We start from the raw sequence: 23,583 nt of genomic DNA on the forward strand, positions 1-23,583 counted from the left end.
CTGGAACTCTCTTGCTTTTTCCATGATCCAGCGGATGCTGGCAATTTGATCTCCGGTTCCTCTGCCTTTATGAAACCAGCTTGAACATCTGGAAGTTCACGGTTCATGTACTGCTGAAGCCTGACTTGGAGAATTTTGAGCATTACTTTACTAGCGTGTGAGATGAGTGCAATTGTATGGTAGTTTGAACATTCTTTGGCATTGCCTTTCTTTGGGATTGGAATGAAAACTGACCTTTTCCAGTCCTGTGACCACTGCTGAGTTTTCCAAATTTGCTGGCATATTGAGTGCAGCACTTTCATAGCATCATGTTTCAGGATTTGAAATATCTCAACTGGAATTCCATCACCTCCACTAGCTCTGTTCATAGTGATGCTTTCTAAGGCCCACTTGAGTTCACATTCCAGGATGTCTGGCTCTAGGTGAGTGATCACACCATCACGATTATCTGGGTCGTGAAGATCTTTTTTGTACAATTCTTCTGTGTATTTTTGCCACCTCTTCTTAATATCTTCTGCTTCTGTTAGGTCCATACCATTTCTGTCCTTTATCGAGCCCATCTTTGCATGAAATGTTCCCTTGGTATCTCTAATTTTCTTGAAGAGATCTCTAGTCTTTCCCATTCTGTTCTTTTCCTCTATTTCTTTGCATTGATCACTGAGGAAGGCTTTCTTATCTCTCCTTGCTATTCTTTGGAACTCTGCATTCAGATGCTTATATCTTTCCTTTTCTCCTTTGCTTTTTGCTTCTCTTCTTTTCACAGCTATTTGTAAGGCTTCCCCAGACAGCCATTTTACTTTTTTGCATTTCTTTTCCATGGGGATGTTCTTGATCCGTGTCTCCTGTACAGTGTCACGAACCTCCATCCATAATTCATCAGGCACTCTATCTATCAGATCTAGTCCCTTAAATCTATTTCTCAGTTCCACTGTATAATCATAATGGATTTGATTTAGGTCATACCTGAATGGTCTAGTGGTTTTCCCTACTTTCTTCAATTTAAGTCTGAATTTGGCAATAAGGAGTTCATGATGTGAGCCACAGTCAGCTCCCGGTCTTGTTTTTGCTGACTGGATAGAGCTTCTCCATCTTTGGCTGTTAAGAATATAATCAATCTGATATCGGTGTTGACCATCTGGTGATGTCCATGTGTAGAGTCTTCTCTTGTGTTGTTGGAAGAGGGTGTTTGCTATGACCAGTGCGTTGTCTTGGCAAAACTCTATTAGCCTTTGCCCTGCTTCATTCCGTATTCCAAGGCCAAATTTGCCTGTTACCCCAGGTGTTCCTTGACTTCCTACTTTTGCATTCCAGTCCCCTAGAATGAAAAGGACATCTTTTTTGGGTGTTAGTTCTAAAAGGTCTTGTAGGTCTTCATAGACCCGTTCAACTTCAGCTTCTTCCGCATTACTGGTTGGAGCATAGGCGTGGATTACCATAATATTGAATGGTTTGCCTTGGAAATGAACAGAGATCATTTTGTCGTTTTTGAGACTGCAACCAAGTACTGCATTTCAGGCTCTTTTGTTGACCATGATGGCTACTCCATATCTTCTAAGGGATTCCTGCCCACAGTAGTAGATATAATGGTCATCTGAGTTAAATTCACCCATTCCTGTTTCTTTAAGTGAGATTTAATATTCAGATTATTTGGACATTTTGGGATTACCTTAAATGAATATCTGTTCTGACGGAAACACAAAACTCAATCTCAAACAAGAAACAAGTGGGCCTAAGCTGTAAACCTAAGTACTCAAAGTGGAACGAGTACCGAGAAACCGACATCTGCTTCTCCCTGGTCCTCCCCTCATCAGTGGGTGTCACAAAACCTCAAGCTCAGCTAGTCACAGATACTCACTGAATCCTCATTTCCATAAGAGCAGTCTGAGGAGCCAAGGCAACACTGACAGAAAAAAAAAAAAGAAAAATGCATCCAACAGGATTTAAACCTGACAAGTCTGAAAGTTCTCACTCACTTGCTACAACAATTCCTTATTCAGGATTATTCAGGATCTTTATTTTCTTTCTTTATCCCCTGAGACTGGCTTTTTTCAGCCCTTGCTTTACTTTCCAAACTGTCCCCAAAGTCCAGACTTCCTGCTGCAGCCCCTGGGTAGAGCTTCTCTTAAGCTCACAGATTCCTTAAGGAGAAGACACACACACATACACACACACACACACACACACACACACACACAGACACACTTTAAATAACCTATTTTGTCTTTATGTGCCATGCTAAGTCAGTTCAGTCGTGTCCAACTCTTTGCAACCCTGTGGACTATAGCCTGCCAGGCTCCTCTGTCCATGGGATTCTCCAGGCAAGAATCCTAGAGTGGGTTGCCATGCCCTCCTCCAGGGTATCTTCCCAACCCAGGGATCGAACGCACAGCTCTATGTCTCCTGCACTGGCAGGTGGATTCTTTACCCCTGTGCCACCTGGGAAGCTCTGTCTTATCTTTACGGTACCATCTAAATAGCCTCTTCCAGCAATTCTGACACCTATTCAATCACACCATTTTTTCCTGGATCAACTGGCTTACAGGTTCAATTTAATTTTCTCACTAAGCCAACTGAATCTTCCTCTTCAATTCCTAATTCAACATTCTCTTTTCCCATAATTTCCTGCTCCTAGTCCCTCCAGCAACACCCTACCAATCTCATCATTCTTTTCTTACCAGTAACCATTAGAATGATATCACCACAAACATAATTACATTTACAAAACATCTGTGTAGCGTAAGAAACACCTCAGAAAGCACTTTTCTAAGCCACTGTCTGCCTGCAATGCATGAATCAATGTGGAAAAAAAACCTCACTTCTTCATTTTGACATGTTATATTACGTGAAATGACCCAAGTATTTATTTCACTTCTGACAACATCACTTTTAACAACTTTTACAGACCACTGACCTAAGCCAACAGCATCAAGGCACCAGCAGACACATCAATAAAGTCTTAAAATCTACACTGCCAGTTCATGATTATCCCTAAATGCCAACCCAGTGTGTCCTTGTTCCTTGGTTCCCAGATTATAATAGATAATTATTTGTTTAAAAGTAAAAAGCTAAATCAAAACCAAGCCACAACTCATGATCACTTCCTACCAAAAAGATTTAATTTGGGGCAAACTCATGCTTTAACATTCCATTAAAGCATTTCTATCTCAATCATCTTGTCTATGGAGTACAATAAGAACACTGACAAGAACCTAATAAAGTCAAGCCTTGGAAAAAAGCTGAAGTTATCTGGATTACAAAGATCCTGCCTAAAGCAAGTGAAATAATACCACATTTTAAAACCATGTTGTTAGGCATTTTATTCACTGGCCACATAAAAATCCTACAAGGAATCTATGGTGAACATATTCCCATTTTTTTCTGAAAATAGGGTCTGGGACAAATGGCTTCTCCCCATGGCACTACTTAGCGGCAGCAGCAGGACTAGAACGAACCCCAACTCCAGATGCCATCTGCCGTCCCCGGGTTACTGCTACTAAGTCACTTCAGTCGTGTCCAACTCTTTGCGACCCCACTGATGGCAGCCCACCAGGCTACCCAGCCCTAAAAGTCAGTATGACCCTGACAGGTGAAATATTGAAGAGCAAACCTGCAGTCTCCATTTCCTGGCTCATTTGCTCCACAGATAATCAACATCCTTCTCCATATCATGTTCTTAGGAAAATGTAAACTGATTCATGTTCACCATTACTGACTATTCACAATGCAGTCAAATTAAAATACAGATATCCACAAAGTTTATATTCAAAGTTTATATTCAAAAGACAGAGTAAAATTTAATAAACAAAGATACACAGTGAATACTCTCTGTGTGACTGCAAAGGCAGAGACTGGAGTAATACAGCTACAAGGCCAAGGATGTCTTGGACTGCTGACAACACCCTGAGACAGAAGTAGCAAAAAACATCCTCCCTTAGAGCCTTTGGGCTTCTCTGGTGGCTCAGCTGGTAAAGAATCCGCCTGCAATGCGGGAGACCTGGGTTCGATCCCTGGGTCGGGAAGATTCCCTGGAGAAGGGAAAGGCTACCCAGTCCAGTATCCTGGCCTGGAGAATTCCATTGACTGTATAGTCTCTGGGGTCACAAAGAGTCTGGACACGACTGAGCGACTTTCACTTAGAGCCTTCAGAGACAGCATGCTCTGCTGACACCTTGACTTCCGATTTTGGCCTCCAGAGCTGTGAGAGGAAACATTTCTAACTTTTTATGCTAAGAAAAAAATTATTTCGTATCTACATACACAGAGACGCACACACTTAAGGACTATTGGTGCAGGCAGAGAACATCACCTTTAAGATACTGTAGGCACAGAAAATTGCAGAACCAACCAAATGCTGGAATCTGGGTGGAATGAAAAAAAGAAAACAAAAAACACGCTAGCTTAAAACTGGAGTTTACAAACCAGAGGAGAAAGAAAGCATAAGCATTAGAAAGACTCAGTGGTTTCTCTCTAAGATGACCAGGTGGATGAGCAAATAAGTGACCGAACGGGAACCCAAAGAACAAGCTTCAGCTAGACACCTGGCGTGTGAAGGGCCCACAGCACGCCCAGGTGGGAACAGGTAGCAGGCTGCTGCAAATCAGACCCAGAGCTCGGGAGAAGGAGGTCCAAACTGGAGCCCTGCAGACAGATGTTGTCACACAAGGAAAGCAAGCAGCAGAAGGACCCCTTGCTCACTACCGACACTGAAGAGAAGGCTAGACGCAATAAGGAAGAGGGATTCTGCAACAGCGCACACTGAGATAAAAAAGAGGCCACGAAGCAGCTGGGATACAGAGGCAGTAATAACATTTTTAAAAGGGTCACCTGAGGACAACCAGGCCTGCCATGCAGTCAGTACAAGCCTGCAAACATCCCTTCCTATCACCTACGCTGACATGTCTTCAGGAGTACACAGCTTTCTCAAATCTTCCCCAAATGGTGTACCCCTTAAAAATTCACACCAATTATCTCTTATTTGACAATTTTTACACTGGCCCTCAAACTTTCTGCAACCAACTTTTAAAACAATTGTAACCTCTTACTCCTTTGACCATCCAGTGTCACGTAAGAACTTGCTCACAGAAGGCACAGAGAAGTCTGATACAAGTTCCAAAACCACACTATTTAAATTGTCTTCACAACTCACTTTAATCTGCTTCTCCTTGCTAATCCCTCCCACCACTACCACCACTCCTTTTGTATTTGTTTTGTTTGAGGGCATATCTTTCAAACATGTTAAGGAATAAGAAAATTAAATAAATGAAAAGGAAAAAAGTCTCACCGCAGCAAAGTAATCAATTTACGTAGCTTCCATTCGAAAGGAGATACACTATACAATACTCATTTCACATATTACAAACACATATCAGTTTTCTAAATTAAATCGTCACTTTTCCTGTGTACTAAAGAGACAACTGAAGCTGGGGCTTTCATCTGGATAAACTCCAGTATATGTTTACACATGAGGGAATACTTTTGGCATGTCTTTCATAAACTAGCAAGCCGTATGGCTTTTTAGATTTGTGCAAGGAAATACAGAAATTCCACTACTGAGAAATGTGTCTGACTTTCAAACGAAAGGGCTCATTTTGTGTCTATCCACTTTTTCCCAGAATAAAGCCAAGGTTCAAGAGAGTACTATTCATGTAACAAATGGGTGTAAATTGTGCATTTCTCCCCAATATTTTCATACCACCCAACGCTGAGAATCATCCCAGGAGAGTTCCCCATCCTTCACAAAATATATTACACCTGATAATCACCCAAATTACATAAAACAACAATATATAAAATGTCATGTTTGGACATTTTAAAAATACCATTTGGGGAACTTTCTTGATGCTCCGGTGGCTGAGACTCTGCTCTCCCAATGCGGGGAGCCTGGGTTCAACCCCTGGTCAGGGAACGAGATTCTCACAGGCCACAACTAAGAGTTCACAGGCCACAACCTAAGATCCTGCATGCTGCAATAGAGGACTGGAATAGCCAAATAAATAAATGCATATTTAGAAATACCATTAGGCATGGAGACTTTTACCATTAAAAATCTAAAAATTGCAAGTCAAAAATCTATAATAATTAATATAAAATAATCTATAAAGTGTTAACTATTAGTTTTATCCTAACCTTTTTTCCCACCATATTCCATGTAAAAATTACAAGTCGGTAAATTACTTTCAAATGAAAAATTTTAAATCCTAGAGAAGTAGGGTTTATTTTTTCTTTTATGAATACACGCTTCTGCAACACAACCAAAAGGTTGGAAAAACTGAGAGATGATCAGCTACTGTACGGTATGTTGTACGTGTGCGTAGTCGCTCAGCTGTGTCCGATGCTTTGCAACCTCACGGACCACAGCCCACCAGACTCTGCTGTCCGGATCCCCCGCATTGCAGGCAGATTCTTGAGCTACCACGGATGCCCATATGGCACCTTACTATTCTGCAATTCATTTTTTCTGAAACAAATCACTTCCCTTACAAAGGATTATACATGCAGGTTTTGCCGCAACATTTTCTTCAGCATTATAACTAGATTCTTGATTATAAAATCAAAAAACTGCAGATATGAACAATGGCGCATTCTGATAAACCAAACATTCCAGTTAGCTGGAATCCTAGAGAGGACATTCCACCATACAGGAAATATCGAAGCCAGTGTTTAAATGGGCCTGGCCAAAAACAAATCTGTTAAAATAACTAAATTTCCATTATCTATCCTGTTATTACCCTACCCCAAGGGCCATTAAAATTAACAAATTCAATGGAAGTCACTACACTTATATGAAACCCAGCCAACAAAAGTCAGAATACTGGCAGCTGCAAAAGCTGACGCACAGATTCCTTGAACTGGAGAGCCAGGAGCTCGGCAACTGGTTTTCATTTTCATGATGAAAGTCAGCAAGAAGCAGGTAGCAAGTCCTCGGCTGATAAGGCCAGAGCTGCTGAGGATACGCTCCAAGGATGCTGAGATGCTGGGCAGAGGTTCAGGAGGCTGGAGGGAAAGGGAAGACTGGCACGGCTGCCAACTGAACCGGGTGGGCGGCAGGTGGGCCAGCGGGGAGTCTGGCACCTGCCAAGAGGCTGGAATGAGTGGAAATTACCATCCAGACAAGACAACAGGGATGGCTGGGGCCAGAACAGGTGGCAACCACAGCTCTGGCAAGAAACAGTACTCTAAAGATTCAAGACTAACCCCCCTTTTCTTCACGCTTTCTCATCTGTCCACAATAAACATTTCATTGACACATAACATTTACTGAATGTGGCTTAACAGCCTGAACACTTTAGCATTTCTCTTTATAAATCTAGAGAAGATTTTGCCAGTCTATGCATACATTACTTGAATATATTTGGCACCAAAGCAATACTGAATGTAAGCTTTATTATTTTTTCTTATATCATCTGAAAAATGCTTCTTCACCATCATCATGAACATGATTAATACTGGGCTCTAAGAAATGTTAGTAACTGAAAGCATGTCTGTTGAAGTAGCTTTTCAGCGATTTCAAAGTTTTGTGGTTACCTGAGTTTTCTGCATGCTCAGAGTACCCTGATCATAACTGTCATGGGAGGCAATGTAAGAGATGGTTACTGCCACACCATCCTCTTCCACTAGACAGGAAATAGGTTCTGTTCTCCCAGAAACCCACTCCTTTCTAACAAGGCAGCTCAATTACTCCCTGCAGAAAAAGGAAATCCAGGACTTCCCTGGTGGTACAATGGATAAGAATCTGCCTCCCAATCCAGGGAACAGGGGTTTGATCCCTGGTCTGGAAAGATTCCACATGCCATGGAGCAACTAAGGCCATGCTCCACAAATACTGAGCCCACACACTAGAACCAGGAGCAAAAGTACTGAAGCCCATACGCCTAGAGCCCGTGCTCTGCAAGAAGGCACCACAATGAGAAGCCCGCGAATGCAATGAACGGTAGCTCGGCTCAGGACAACTAGAGAAAGGCCGAGTGCAGCAAGCAAGACCCAGCACAACCACAAATAAATAAGGCGTCATTTTAAAAAGAGAAAGACAGTCAACAGAGATAAAGTTACTGTTAGAGGACACCCATCAAGCTCATGTAGACAATTAGAAGAGAGGGAGACGGAACTTCTCAGCCAGCTGAATTTAATTCCACTTTAATGAGCTCCCATTTAAATGAACACAAACCAAACTGCTCTTACTTGTACAGGGCTCTGAAGCAGAACCTTAGAGCACTTCATTCTTAATCTACCCGTTCCTAAATTAATTACAGTTCATCTGAAAGATACAATTATTTCTGCTCATTTAACTCAGATTCTAATGAGTGGAAGAATTTCACTCAGAAATTCTCCCAGACAAACGGTGGAAGTAATTACACATCCACATCTCTGACAAGGCTGCCCAGCTCAACAAGCAAAATAACGTTATGGAATAAGCAAGAGTGAAGGAGCTCTTGCAGGGTAAACGGGAATCTGCACTGAGTTGTGGTAAACCAAACAAAATCTAGGTGCAAATTTAAACACCAAAAATAGCCTGCAACAATAGCAATTCTCACTAAGATCTCAAGGATGACCAAATACACAGTGCAGTAACTACAGAACGTCTTTCAAATTCCTTAAACTTGTCACTGTTCCTTCCATTTATTTAACTTCCCTGTGCCACCAAACACTGGTAGCAAAGTGGACTCTGAACACACACAAAATAGAGACGGGCTTAAATTGAAAAACCGAGCCAAACACAGCAAACGGAAGGCAGGAGTCTCTCAATCTCATGCTCTCCAAGATCTCTGAATGCAGCCTGTGCTCTCAGGGTTTCCTTTCACACTAAACATCTGCTTTAACCCCAGACCGCAAGTGCACCGCAGCAGCGTGCTTCCAACTGAGGCTGTGGACACTGAACGCAGACACCTCTAAGAAACTGTGTGTGTTTCCCAAATGAACTCACCTATGAAACAGACTCACAGACACAGAGAACACAGCTGTGGTTGCCAAGGGGAAGGAGAGGCTGGGGGAGGGATGCACCGAGAGTTTGGGATTAGCAGATGCAAACTACTACACAGAGAATAATGAATAACAAGCTTCCCCTGTACAGCACAGGGAACTACATTATCTCGTGATAAACCATAATAGAAAAGAATGTGAAAAAGAATGCATATGAATGTATAACTGAATCACTTTGCTGTACAGCAGAAAGTAACACAACATTGGAAACCAACTATACTTGAATAAATCTAAAAAAAAAAAAAAGAAACTGTGTGCTTCCTCTTGCTAATGTTTTAATTAACTCCATATTCTGTATCAATTTATGAGCAACCAACTCCTACCATTCTACCATGCCCCTGTTTGTGCCATGGATCACTAGTGCCAGAACAACCACTTTAAGAATAGACGAAGAAATAAGGTTTATGAGTGAGAGAAGGCCACCAAACAGACAAGTAGATTTTGAAAACCTGCACTTTCAATCAGGAAAAGCAATAAGAAAATGAATCATCAACAATACGTAAGATATTATCAGCAGTCTTTATAGAAGAGAAAATGTCATTTTGGCAAAATAACATCATCCATTAGGTTGATAAATGTAGTTTTGTAAGTTTTATATTGGATGCACAGTACTATTTATATTTAATTTGTAAGTTGATCTGCCTTTAAGATGGCATGAAAATTAGTTTCATGAATATATTTAACTGCCATAAAAAATAAATTATATTAGAGTCCATTAACTTTTTTTTTCTTTAAAAGAAGCCCAGCCACACAAGGTTAAGAAACACTCTCCTAAAGGTAGAGGAAAAAACTGACCAATTCTACTTTAAGGTGATGAGAGGAAGTGTTATAATAGACAGTGATAAGAAGGGTGGGAGGGCCAAGATGCGGCAAGGTAGATGGGAGGAAAGAATGTTGATAAGCTCTCCACATAATCAATTCTATTTAATGAGTACAATTCCATTTCAGCCTTTCCCCCTCTTTTCCTCTTCTTTTCTTAGGAGCGGGGGAGGGGGGGATGTCTGTCTATTCTTGGAAAGACTACGTTCTACTTAAAAGATGGTTCTTTGAACTCAAAAGGTTTTATACAAAGTTTTGAATTCAAAAATTTGATATGAAGGGGAAATTACATTTTATACAAAGTAAAGGGAGAATTATATGAGAAAGACACTTTGAAATGCTTCTTTGGATATGGTCTATAAAAAGAGAAAATTAATAGCAAAACGAGCCTATAACTTCACAACCCAAAATTTAAAACTGGCACCTGTTAAAGGAACAAAGTTCACAGATTAACATTTGATAAGAAGAGTAGAGACTGTGAGTCATACAGCATGAACTAAAACCCAATTCACCAGTATCATATATTCTCAAATACCATTCACCAAATGACTAGATGGCATGTAACAAAATGAACAAACAGTCCTAGTGGTAAGATCTTTATAGCTGTTCCCTCCCCATAAGGAAAGGTAGGACCCAGAGGTTAAGTTACTTGAGAAGCATCACACAGCATTTGACAGAATCAGAATGTAAACTCAGGTCTACATTAATCCCTATATTAACTCGTTTACTGTCATCCATTTTCTCAGAGTGGATGTGAGAGTGAAATGCAGTTCAGTTCAGTCGCTTAGTCCTGTCTGACTCTTTGCGACCCCATGGACTGCAGCACGCCAGGCCTCCTTGTCCATCACCAACTCCCAGAGCATGCTCAAACTCATGTCCATCGAGTCGGTGATGCCATCCAGCCGTCTCATCTTCTGTTTTCGCCTTCCCCTCCCACCTTCAATCTTTCCCAGCACCATGGCTTTTTCTGGTGAGTCAGCTCTTCACATCAGGTGTCCAAAGTATTGGAGTTTCAGCTTCATATCAGTCTTTCCAATGAATATTCAGGACTAATTTCTTTAGGATTGACTGGTTTGATCTCCTTGCAGTCTAAGGGACTCTCAAGAGTCTTCTCCAACACCACAGTTCAAAAGCATCAATTCCTCAGCAGCCAGCTTTCTTTATAGTCCAACTCTCACATCCATCTTAAAAATGTGTTAAATACCTCACACATTTAAAGTTCAAATCATCTAGTCAAGGTCCTCATTTATAACGATCATTTAAAATTCGCTCCTAAAAAAATGCACACCCTGAACCCAAGCTGAAGGAGCATATGTGACTCTCACTGGAACAGTAAAGCATGTGTTACCCAAGAGAGCATGCCAAGACTTTCAGCAGAAAACTTATTAACTAGGTTGGAAATAATATAAGATGCTTAGAAATGCATGGATGATTGTCAGCTCAGGAAAGTTTTATTAAGAAACCATTATAAATGACGGCAAAGTGCTACATATAAATCTGAAGTGGATAATGGATAACACTTACTGAAACAACAGGTATGGAGAATAGAAAGGCGTAGTTTAAGGCTGGGGAAAACTGAAGGCTTCCTAAGGCAGAAAGGAAAAACAGAAGGGGCAGGACTGAAGAAAGGAGGGCTCCTTGGTGGATGTGGGATACAATTAAGGCAGCTTCAAGTCTTTAGACACACTCCTGTCCTCCTACAGGACCAGCTTCAGAGAGTAGGCATTTAGCAGCTATAGCCAAACCCCAGAGCATCCTCCCCAAGGGACAGAGGTCACTTGCTGGGAAAAAAAGAAGTGCCCTCATATGACTTCAAGGGTTTCTCGGCTCCAGATCTGTCCTGCTTGGCAGCTAATGCTGGAAATTCTTTTAATAAATGCTTTCTTTCCACTACAAGAAAAGTAATAACCAAATGTTAATGTAATGCACTCTCCTCACAAATCCTGGAAAGACAGATTGTGCATTTTAAGTGTAGACGTTCAAGTTCATGAGGCAGGGTCTGTATGTTCAAAGAACTTACACTCGAGATATACTCACTTATAAATGGAAGAACAAACCTATAAAGGAAGCACTTGATAGTTGCAAGGCTAGATTCAATCATAATACAGTTAATAAGAGTACTAGTAAAATGATGTACATTTCAGAGGTTTTACCACAGCTATGGAAGTGTTTTCCACATTTGAAGCACTGGAATTGATCTCCAGCCGATCGAGGAGAAAATGTCATTTGTAGACCATCTGGCAGCTCAAGCAAGAATCAGTGCTCTGAGAGAGGGAAACTCTTTTTAAAGAGGCATCATCCTCTCCAAGATGCAAAGAGGCTAGTCCAGAGGCTCAAGTGGGCTTTGTAAATCAGATGGAAGCTAAGTTCACCTTTGTGTATACACAAGAGGGACAGAACTGCAGAGAAACTCGTATATTTTCCACAAATCAGTAAATACCATTATTATCAGTAGCAGCGTCAAATTCAGAAATTAAGTCAATGTAGATACAGAAGATATTTTCTTTACCATGGCTAAGTTAACACAAGTAATAAGTAAATGTTTTAGCAATTAGGATGGTTTAAATAGACAGGATTTGGAGACACTAATTTCAAGACATTTTGCTAAGGTTCATCTTTACCATGAATACATGCGTCTAAATAGAGATCAGAAGCTAATGTCCTCTTAGTTTCAGGCATACACACACTTCCATTATGTTGTTAATGACAAACACAATGATGCTTCCCCTACCTATATCCTGGGGTTGCCATGTCAACCAAAGCCCTCTTCACCTTAACAAAAATACCTCACTCATCTAAAAGAGACCTCCAGGGCTGCATTTCAGAGGCTTTCTATTAAAGAGCAAATAGGTCCTCAGAAAAGTAACCTATAAAGCCTTATCCTTTAGCCAGTCAATTCTCTATGAGAAGCTCTAGTGTTTCTTTTACTAAGACTCTCTGGGACCCCAGGGAGGTAGCCTGCCTGAGTCCTGTAGTCCTCTGTCCATGGGAATTTCCAGGCAAGAATACTGGAGTAGGTTGCCATTTCCTTCTCCAGGGGATCTTCCAGACTCAGGGACCGAATCAGAGTCTCCTGCATTGGAAGGCGATTTCTTTACCACTGAGCTACCTGGGAAGCCCAAGACTCTCTTTTGTGCTAGTAACTGAAAGTGAAGATTCAGAGAATGCAAGAAGCACAGAAAATCTGAACGGGAGGTGTGTGGGAAAGGAGGTGGGAAAAATTCCTAAATTGAGGCAGTCATTACTTTCTATAGATCATCAGAAGTTCTGATTGGTCTTTAGCCACTAGGGACTCACCACACCAGAGTTACAAGGCAAACCGAAAATTAAAGAGACACACACAAAAAAACCTTGAAAAGAGATCAAATCCACTGGTGCAATGCTCTCTTCATCTTACTAAATTGCAAAGCTACAAATCTATAAAGTGCCAATGCAATGATTTATTGCAGTGATGAGTCGCTGATGTACCTAAGAACTTAATCATTTCTTTTAATATCACTAAATAAACTATCTTCATTTTTATCCTTCAGATAAACTCCTGAGTCCTTCCTCAAGGGCTTTTTTTTTTTTTTAAGCGTTTAAACTAGGCAGAATAAAGTTACAAAAATGACAACAGTCCCCAACACTGTTCCAGGAGCATTATACAAAAAAATGCCGAACAACGTTCCTCAGGATACGCTCTGAGGTCCAGCAGAGACTGCTGGCTTCTCTGCAGCCTTGGAAGTAAATAAGTGAAGAACACCTCCGAACAAACTTTGTTGGCCACCAGCAGGGGAGCTCTTCAGCTTTTGTCCCCAAACCCATTCAAACAAAAGAAGCTCCGCTTCCTCCAACCCAGCCCTGAGACCCCCACCCCGCGGGGGCTCCTCTGGTCCCCGCGCCCTGTCCGCCCGCCGGCCGCACTCACTCCTCAGCGCCCCGATGAGCAGGGAGCCGTCCTTAATAAGCTCCTTGATGAACTTGTTGGTTCGCTCCAGCTCAATCTCGTGACACTGCAGGCGCTCCCTGAAATCAGGGCTGTCCAAGTAGGAGTCGCTGAACTCCAGGGTCGGCAGCCCCATGGCAGCGGCACGGCAGACTGCCGCCGGGAACGCGTCGGGGCCGGCGGTCAGGGTGGGCACAGCAGGCAAGCGCCGCCGGCCACTGGGGCGCGCGATCGCGGGGAGCGAGGCGGGCCGCGCGGGCGAGCGCAAGGGGAGCGGGTCCCGCGCCTCCCACGCCGGGCTCGGGGCTCAGGCTTCCTCGCCGGCGGGGAAGCGCGCGCACGCACGGGCGGCCGGTCCGCTCAGCTCGCCGTCCTCCGGGCGCATCGTCGCCGCGAGCGCTGAGGCGGCGGGGTCCCGGGCCGCGGGCGGCGCAGGGAGGCTGACGGCCGGCGCAGGGACGCTCTCGGCCGGCGAGGAACGCGCTCGGGCGGCGAAGGAGCACTCCCGGCAACTCCGCCCGCTCGGCCCCCTCGACAGCGCTCTGCGCCGGGAGCCGCCAGCGCCCAGCAGCCGCTCCGGCCGGGCCGCCTAAACCCGCCCCCGCGCCGGACGCAGGCTCAGCGCGCCGGCCGCCGGGCCGGGCTCCGAGACCCTCCTCCTGCCGCCGCGCCCCCGGCCCGCGCGCGCCCCGCCCTCTGCCCGCCCCGCCCGCTCTGCGCTCCCAGCTCCGCGCGCCGCCTGCTCTCGGGCGTCACTCCGGCTGCCTGGGGGCTCCGGGCTCGTACTGACCCCGCGGTAACACTCCGGGGTCCTCCAGTCCACGGAACGATCTCCCACTCCCGACACGCCTCCTTGCCCGTCCTTCACCACCCGCTCCCTCTAAATGAACCAGCGTTAACTTTCCCTAAAGTTTAAAGCCAGGTTTTGAAGATGCTACTTTGGAGCGTTCGTTTAGATTTTACTTCTCGAGTTTGCACTGCAATGCATGTATATTCCAGGTTGAAATGTTTTCCTCTCTTTCCCATCGTTCACTGCCTTGATCTTAGAGAGTCAAGTTTTTTGGTTTTTGTTTGTTTTTAATGCTCTAAATGAAAAGTTACAGAGGCCCAAAGGCTGTTTTGTGGTTGTTGTTTTTCCTAGTTGCTGTGAAGGAGGGAGAATTTTAGGTCGTTTTTATTTCACAAACAAGCACCTCGGACTTAGGCGTTCCTCCTCTAGAAGAGGAACTATTTGCATCACAATCCTATATCTTTTATGATCGCCTCACCTGGAGGGAATTGCCCTACAAGCATGGAGATTTTCAAACTGTCGAAGTTGGCTGAAGTTCCAAATGAATAGTTAATTCGTACCAAGAGGCAGTTACCTCTCCTCTGGTACAGGCTCACCTAATAAATTTCCGTTCTCTGAAAACCTTGACAGCGAAAGAAACTACTGCTTTACATCTAGTCCTGCCATCATCTATAGGCTTTCTGAGCACTCAGTTGTTTTTCTTAAGGATCTGCTTTTAATTTCTATGTTTTCATTGCTTTGTCCATTTGAACCATCTATTTAAAAAAAAATCTTCTACAGATCATGGGAAAAATTCCGTTAAAGTGCTTTACATTTTTCCCAATTAACTTTCAGAATCTGTCAGGACTTTTAGTTTCATTTTTCTAAGTACACATGGACATTAAAAATAGCATGGAAACTAAACCAAGACTGATAAGATGATGTAAACAGTGTATTTGATGGCTTTGATTTTAATTCTTCCGAGCCAAGGAAGTTGGACTTTAACTTTCCATCCACGTTTGCATCATTAGGCGTCAAATATTGGCAGAATGGCCAGTCACGATTAGAGTCATTTTAACGTTTAGTAGCTGACCTGTCGGTTGAATACTTCTCTTCTGGGAAGGTGGGGTGGGGTGGAGGACAACAATGTTATTTGTCAGTTAATGGTGTGATACAAGCTGCAGTGGGACTGGTTTTCTCCTGAGGTGATTTTACATCTTTTCATCGCACAGCCTGAAAGAAAAAAATTAGGCCAAAGAAAAATTTAGGCCAAACAAATAGTTCCCTTTCAACTTTTGCCATGTTGCAACTAAATCCAGTGCCAACTGCTGAGATATGAGACAGGATAAAATATAATAATCTCTTCCTGTTTATCATTAAATGAAAGTCCTATGATTGATTCTTTCAAAATGCACCAACAGTCCTTGACATGTAACATTTCATAAGTTGGATGTCAATTTTCACCTTTTCTTTAAAAGTCTTATATGTCAGGACAGATTTAAGCTAGATTCTAAGATATACATTACCATTTACCCATTCATGTATGTAATCTCATGCTCTATGCCTCCTGTATACATTATTAGGATCTGGGCAGAGAAATGATTTATAAAAGACAAAGCAAAGCATGGTGCCTGACCTCAAGCAGTTCTCAGAATAGAAAACATGAGTACCTATATATCACCAGGCAGAATACGCTGTGTTACGGAGCCTCACACAGACATTGGAACAATAATGCACTGATACCATTGTCGACATGTTTTCACTCAAGCCCATCATCAGTTCATTTATATAGAGTTTGGATTTATCCTCCCACCCGCCATCATTTAACCTCCAAAGTTTGGTGTGTTATAATGGACTTTTCCCTTGTAAGTATTTTCAGAGTTACTCATGACTTATTCCTCTGATTCATGCTTTAATTATACCTGCTAGTCAGGCTTTCTCATATGCCACATTAACCCAGACGCTTGAGAGACACCAGAAATGGTTTTGCTTTAACGTGATTTACAGTCAGTTTTGAACTGACTGCAGTTGTTTTCATGTTTTATTTCCCTACCATAATGATAAAAACAGATTCTTTCTTAATAAAAAAAAAAAGAGTGTCCATATCTGCAAGCTCTTTTGCATAGGAAATTTTAATGAACTGAAATGTAGCCTCTCCAAACATTTCTACTTCATGTTATGTGGCCCTGTGAACTGCATGGTGAGTTTCACAAACCCTACTGGCTGACATACACATTGGCATGGTTACTGGCTCAGAGAAATGGCTGTTTGCTTAATCCTGAAATGGGGTATGTGGGCTTTGCTTCTTTGTTTATTTTAAAGAGAAAAATGATGAGGTAAGGATAGTAAACTAATATATATTTGTAAATCTACCTAAAACATTTTTGTTGACCTGTATTATGTCAGGCACTTAAGCCTGGTGCTTAATTTGTACTTAGTGAAACTGTTGGGTTATTATTAATTGTAATTAGTTTTGTAGACGTAGGCCTCCTAGACTAAGATATTCTGAGGCTAAATTCATGGCTTAGTAAGAGATGATGAAATAGAAGGGGAATGCACCCAAGAAGACTAAATGCACCCTCAGCCCTCTCCATGTTCCTGTTTGTATTCACATCTGGGTGTTATCCTTTTTCAAAGCATACTCCTTGGAAATGGGTTTATATCATTCTAGTTCAACCTTATATCAGGTCTAGAAAAACAGCATTCACTCCATGTGCAAAATGCATGATTAAATTTTTAACATTATTTTCTGTTGTGGTTATATATATATATACACACACATGTATATATATATAAACATACACACATATATAAACATAAAATTCACCATTTTATTTACTTTAAGTGTACATTTCTGTGGCATTAAGTACACTCACATTGTTGTACAACCATCACCAGCATCCAGCTCCTAAACATTTTCATCTTCTCCAGCTGAAACTTGTTATTCAACAACTTTGCATGTCCTACTTTCCCCAGCCCCTGGTCAACACCATTTTACTTTCTGTCTCTATGAATTTGACTTCTAAGTACCTTATATAAGCAAAAATAACACAATATTTGTTTTTTGTGTCTGGCTTATTTCATTTAGATAATTTCACTATTAATTAGAGAAACAAGGAAGACAAGACTCAGTGGGGCTGTGGAAGCAGCAAAGTCAAGACCACCAACTAAGGAAGCAGGAATAACTGCAGATGGTAGAATTTGTCCCACATAATAGTATGACTTCTAAAATTCCCTTCTAGAATTAAGATTTTATGATAATGACAGATTTCTAAAGAACAGGCTAGAGGAAAAGAACAGAATTCTAATATGAATTCACCATTATCATGAACTAACTACGTTTACCAGGGAGAAGATGCAGGGAGAGAGACAGAAAGAGACACGTGGGAGTGGGAGGAGAAACTGACTACTACTTTAGGGAGACTTTTTGGTTTGGGTTTTTTGTTTATTTGTGTTTTGGGGTCTTTTCGTAAAGGTTTCAATTTCCATTGAGTATTGCCCCCTTGTGGCAAACCATGATGTTTGCTGACAAAAATTAACAGAAAATCATAAAAAGAGCAAACGTTAAAGGGACAAAAATGTACTGTGCACCTCTGTGTATTGAGTTTGATAAGAAGAATGAATTTATGTATCACGAGTGCTTACGTGTGTCACCTCATCTAAACTTCTCCACGAGCCTCTGAGATAGGTATTGTCTACGGACTGATAGCCTCACTTTTGCCCTCCACTCTTCAAGGAAGACTTCCCTGGTGGCTCAGATGATAAAGCGTCTGTCTACAATGCGGGATACCCAAGTTCAATCCCTGGGTTGGGAAGATCTGCTGGAGAAGGAAATGGCAATCCACTCCAGTACTATGGCCTGGAAAATCCCATGAACAGAAGAGCCTGGTAGGCTACAGTCCATGGGATCACAAAGAGTTGGACACGACTGAGCGACTTCACTTGCTTACCTCAAGGAAGAGGAACCAGAGATCAAATTGCCAACATCCATTGGAACACAGAAAAAGCAAGAGATTTCCAGAAAAACATCTACTTCAGCTTCATTGACTATGCTAAAGCCTTTGACTGTCTGGATCACAATAAACTGGAAAATTCTTAAAGAGATGGAAATACCAAACCGCCTTACCTGTATCCTGAGAAATCTGTATGCAGGTCAAGAAGAAACAGTTAGAACAGAACATGAAACAATGGACTGGTTCAATATTGGGAAAGTAGTACATCAAGGCTGTATATTGTCATCATACTTATTTAACTTATATGCAGAGTACAACATGCAAAATGCCAGGCTGGATGAAACACAAGCTGGAATCAAGATTGCTGGGAGAAATATCAATAACCTCAGATATGCAGATGATACCACCCTTATGGCAGAAAGCAAAGAGGAACAAAAGAGCCTCTTGATGAAGGTGAAAGAAGAGAGTGAAAAAGCTGGCTTAAAATGCAACATTAAAAAATCTAAGATCATCTGGTCCCATCACTTCATGGCAAATAGATGGGGAAAAAATGGAAACAGTGACAGGCTTGATTTCTTTGTCTCCAAACTCACTGTGGATGGTGACTGAAGTCATGAACTTAAAAGACACTTGTTCCTTGGAAGAAAAGTTATGACCAACCTAGACAGTATATTGTGAAGTAAAATAAAAGATAAAAAACTTTTTAAAGATGAAAAAAAAAAAGCAGAGACATTACTTGGCCTTGCCGACAAAAGCCCATCTAGTAAAAGCTATGGTTTTTCCACTAGTCATGTATGGATTTGAGAGTTGGACCATAAAGGAGGTTGAGTGCTAAAGAATTGATACTTTCAAACTTCGGTGTTGGAGAAGACTGTTAAGAGTCACTTGAACTGCAAGGAAATCCAACCAGTTAACCCTAAATGAAATCAGTCCTGAGTATTCATTGGAAGGAGTGATGCTGAAGCTGCAGCTCCAATACTTTGGCCACCTGATGCAAAGAGCCAACTCTTTAGAAAAGACCTTGATACTGGGAGAGATTGAAGGCAGGAGGAGAAGCGGATGACAGAAGATGAGATGGTTGGATGGCATCACCGACTCAATGGACATGAGTTTGAGCAAGCTCTGGGAGATGGTGAAGGACAGGGAAGCCTGGTGTGCTACAGTCCATGGGGTTGCAAAGAGGTGGACATGACTGAGCAACTGAACAACCTCCCCAGTAGCATATTGGACACCTTCTGATCTGGGGGGCTCTGTTTCCAGTATGATATCTTTTTGCCTTTTCATATTGTTCATGCGGTTCTTGTGGCGAGAGTAATGGGGTGGGTTGCCATTTCCTCCCCCAGTGGACTAGGTTTTGTCAGAACTCTTCACTATGACTGTTCTATCTTGGGTGGCCCCGCATGGCATGGCTCATAGCTTCAATGAGCTATGTAAACCCCTTTGACCTGATAAGGCTTGATCCATTAAGTGTAAAAAGTGGCAAAGAAGTACAACAAGGCTGTATAGTGTCACCCTGCTTACTTAACTTATATACAGGAATGCTGGGCTGGATGAATCACAAGCCGGAATCAAGATTGCCAGGAGAAATATCAACAACCTCAGATATGCAGGTGATACCACTCTAATGACAGAAAGTGAAAAGAAACTAAAGAGCCTCTTGATGAAGGTGAAAGAGGAGAGTGAAAAAGTTGGCTTAAAACTCAACATTCAAAAAATGAAGATCATGGCAACAAGTCCCATCACTTCATAGCAAGTGTGTGTGTATGTTTAGTCACACAAATGTGTCTGACTCTTTGTGATCCCATGGACGATAGCCCACCAGACTCCTCTGTTCATGCGATTCTCCAGGAAAGAATACTAGAGTGGGTAGCTCATTGAAAATATAAGGGGGAAAAGTGGATGCAGTGACAGATTCTATTTTGTTTGGGCTCCAAAATCACTGCAGATGATGACTGCAGCCATGCTCTGGGAAGAAAGCTATGACAAACTTAGATGACGTTTTAAACAGCAGAGACATCATTTTGTTGACAAAGATCCATACAGTCAAAGCTATGGTTTTTTCAGCAGTTATGTGTGGATATCTTCTTTATGGAAGAAAAGCTGAAGAATTGATACAATGCTTTCAAATTGTGGTGCTGGAGAAGACTCTTGAGAGTCCCTTGGACAGCAAGGAGATCAAAGCAGTCAATCCTAAAGGAAATCAACCCTGAAAATTCATTGGAAGGACTGATGCTGAAGTTTCAATAGTGTGGCCACCTGATGTGAAGAGATGACTCACTGGAAAAGACCCTGATGCTGGGAAAGATTGAAGGCAAAAGGAAAAGAGGACAGCAGAGGATGAGCTGGTTGGATGGCATCACTGACTCAATGGAGAGGAATCTGAACAAACTCCAGGAGATAGTGGATGACAGAAAAGCGTAGCATGCTGCAGTCCATGGGGTTGAAGAGAGTCGGACACAACTTAGCAACTGAACAACAACAGCAAGTCTCATTTTTAATAGGTGGAGAAATCTTGACTAAAAGTGGTGAAATAGCTAGAAGTTACTGGAATTGGGATTTCAACCCAAGGTCCATGCTTTAAAGAACCAAATGGCCTCAACAGAAAGTTTTGGTATCAGTTATATGCCTGTCCCATCATAGATGCTGAGAATACAAGGGTAAGCATAAACTCACCTCATACCTGCTCTAGAGAATTATAGTAGAGACGTTAGTCACATCGTTGCATAAAGGCCATTTGTTAGCAATGTTACTTAGGCAAATTTACCTGTCAGGCTTTCTGTGTCCCCTAAATATAAAATCAGCAGTGAAAGTGGTTATTTCGAGCACTTGCAACAGGCTAGTCACCGCCCTAACCACTTTGCATTCACTGTTTCACTTAGATTCCTTTGCATCCACTGTTTGACCTAGGTCCCTTTTAGCTCTGCATCAGAGACATCGGCTGTGCCTGAGAGTTAAGATGGGGAATCTCCTCCACGGTTTCAAAAAGAATAAACTATGAGTAGAGTATTTTGCAGAAGGCAATGGCACCCCACTCCAGTACTCTTGCCTGGAAAATCCCATGGACAGAGGAGCCTGGTAGGCTGCAGTCCACGAGGTCGCTAAGAGTCAGACACAACTGAGCGACTTCACTTTGACTTTTCACTTTCATGCATTGGAGAAGGAAATGGCAACCCACTCCAATATTCTTGCCTGGAGAATCCCAGGGACGGGGGAGCCTGGTGGGCTGCCATCTATGGGGTCGCACAGAGTCAGACACGACTGAAGCGACTTAACAGCAGCAGGATATTTCTGACACTTCACCCATGTGTCCTGAGAGACTTAGTGCTGCTTGGAGAGAAAGTTCTGAATTTCTTTCACTCTCACTGAAACCCCTCCAGAGGTGGTGGCTCTGGCTTCCACAGCAACCAGCAGACCCAGAGGACAGCACACAGCAAGCTTCAACTGAGCAGCTGCAGCAATCCTGACCCACTCAGCCTACCACTCTGCTCTCCATCTCTGGAGGTAAGAATTTTACAGTGAAGATGAGGACACTCAGAAAACCCACAAACAAGCCAACCCCCTGGGATAAGCAGCTCTTTGACTCCCAGACCACACAACTGTGAACATCTCTGTTAGGACGCTTACGATACACATTTGGGGTATATAAATTGTATCTAGCTTTTCCCACACTGACATCCTCTGTTTGTAAATTCTGAACTTTCAGTCCACCTCTTCTCGTTTGTATCTCTTGCATTCCACACACGAGCAGTCCACAGAGAACACCTAACACATGTTGTGAGTGCCGTACCATCTAAAACTAGTGTCTTGACTTTTCGGGTAGAGGTGCCTGACCAGATCTGTAGGGACATAGATGAAGGGTCCTCCCATTTGGCTCGGAGGGCTCCCTGACCGTGGAAGGCAGCTGAAGTTCATCGTCCATGCTCAAGGGTCCCCCAGGTCGGCGCTCCCACTGCGGGCCCAGCCCGCTCTAACAGGCTGGAGAACGCGGTGAAAAATGCGATGAAGAAAACAAGGACGGAAGATTAAGGAAACTAACTCAGATGAATGAGTCCACACCCCACAGGGAGAAGTCATAACTCAATCAGAGTGAAGCATATTAAGGAATGTGATAAGAAGGGTAATTGAAAAAGAACAGACCCACCCTCTCCATAGTTCGAGCATTTCAGATGGAAAAAAAAGACCACATGTTCAAGAGAATCTGCAACCTGTGGTCCCAGTGGCAACGAAGTTTATGAGAAAGTGTATGCTATTATTCCTGAAAATGTACATTCACTTACATTCTGTCAGAGTGAACTATATCTGATAATGGAAATAGAAAAATTTACAAAATCATATATGTAATAATGACAGTTATTTTCAGAAGGGATGAGTTCTTATTTTTATACTTCTTAATGAATTCTTTTTCCCCCTCCAGCTGCCAGTTTATAAATTTTTGTTGAGACAGACATGACTTACAGAGATTAGACTTTAGTTTACTAGATAAATAAAAGTCATCTTACTGGTCTGGATTTCACTTAGTGCTGCAGCACATTTTGCCTTTCTAATCCTTTCCTCTGTGATCTTTTGCAGAATGCTGCAAAGATTTGTGAAGGTCTCTGAACTGTGTTACATTGTGGTGTCAAGTATATCAACATTTACCATGTACTGAAAATCTCTTTGGTATGAGAGACACATATCTGATGAATTATTTTAACTCTTCTAAACCTGCTTTTCCACTCAAATTTGTATTATAAAAATTTTCAAACATACAGAAAAGTTAAAAAAATAAGACTATATATATATATATATATAGAGAGAGAGAGAGAGAGAGAAAGAGAGATGGTTGAAGTGCTCAAACTATCTATCATCTATCTATCTATCTATCTATCTAATAAGGAAAAGAAGCAAATACTGCAAAATGTGAACAATTTTTGAATACAGATAGAGAGCATGTAGGTATTTATTAATATACAGCTATAATATATACAATCTATTTATCTATCTATAATATCTATATATAAAACATTTTACTCACTATATGAGAATGATCTCTGTTCATTTCCAAGGCAAATCATTCAATATCACAGTAATCCAAGTCTATGCCCCAACCAGTAATGCTGAAATAGCTGAAGTTGAACAGTTCTATGAAGACCTACAAGACC

General features: G+C 42.1%; 1 protein-coding gene across 1 annotated transcript in view; it reads right to left on the minus strand.

Annotated features, from left to right (window-relative positions):
- ARHGAP42 (Rho GTPase activating protein 42) overlaps window positions 1-13,954 on the minus strand; it is a 334,877-nt gene extending 320,923 nt beyond the window's left edge. Inside the window, exon 1 of the mRNA XM_040257874.1 lies at window positions 13,703-13,954. Within this exon, the coding sequence (XP_040113808.1) occupies window positions 13,703-13,856 (154 nt within the window). The 5' untranslated portion in view covers window positions 13,857-13,954. The remainder of the gene's footprint in view (window positions 1-13,702) is intronic.
- Between the last annotated feature and the right edge of the window lie 9,629 nt (window positions 13,955-23,583).

The sequence above is a fragment of the Oryx dammah genome, unplaced genomic scaffold (genome assembly GCF_014754425.2).
Source record: "Oryx dammah isolate SB20612 unplaced genomic scaffold, SCBI_Odam_1.1 HiC_scaffold_17, whole genome shotgun sequence".
Classification (NCBI taxonomy): Eukaryota; Metazoa; Chordata; class Mammalia; order Artiodactyla; family Bovidae; genus Oryx; species Oryx dammah.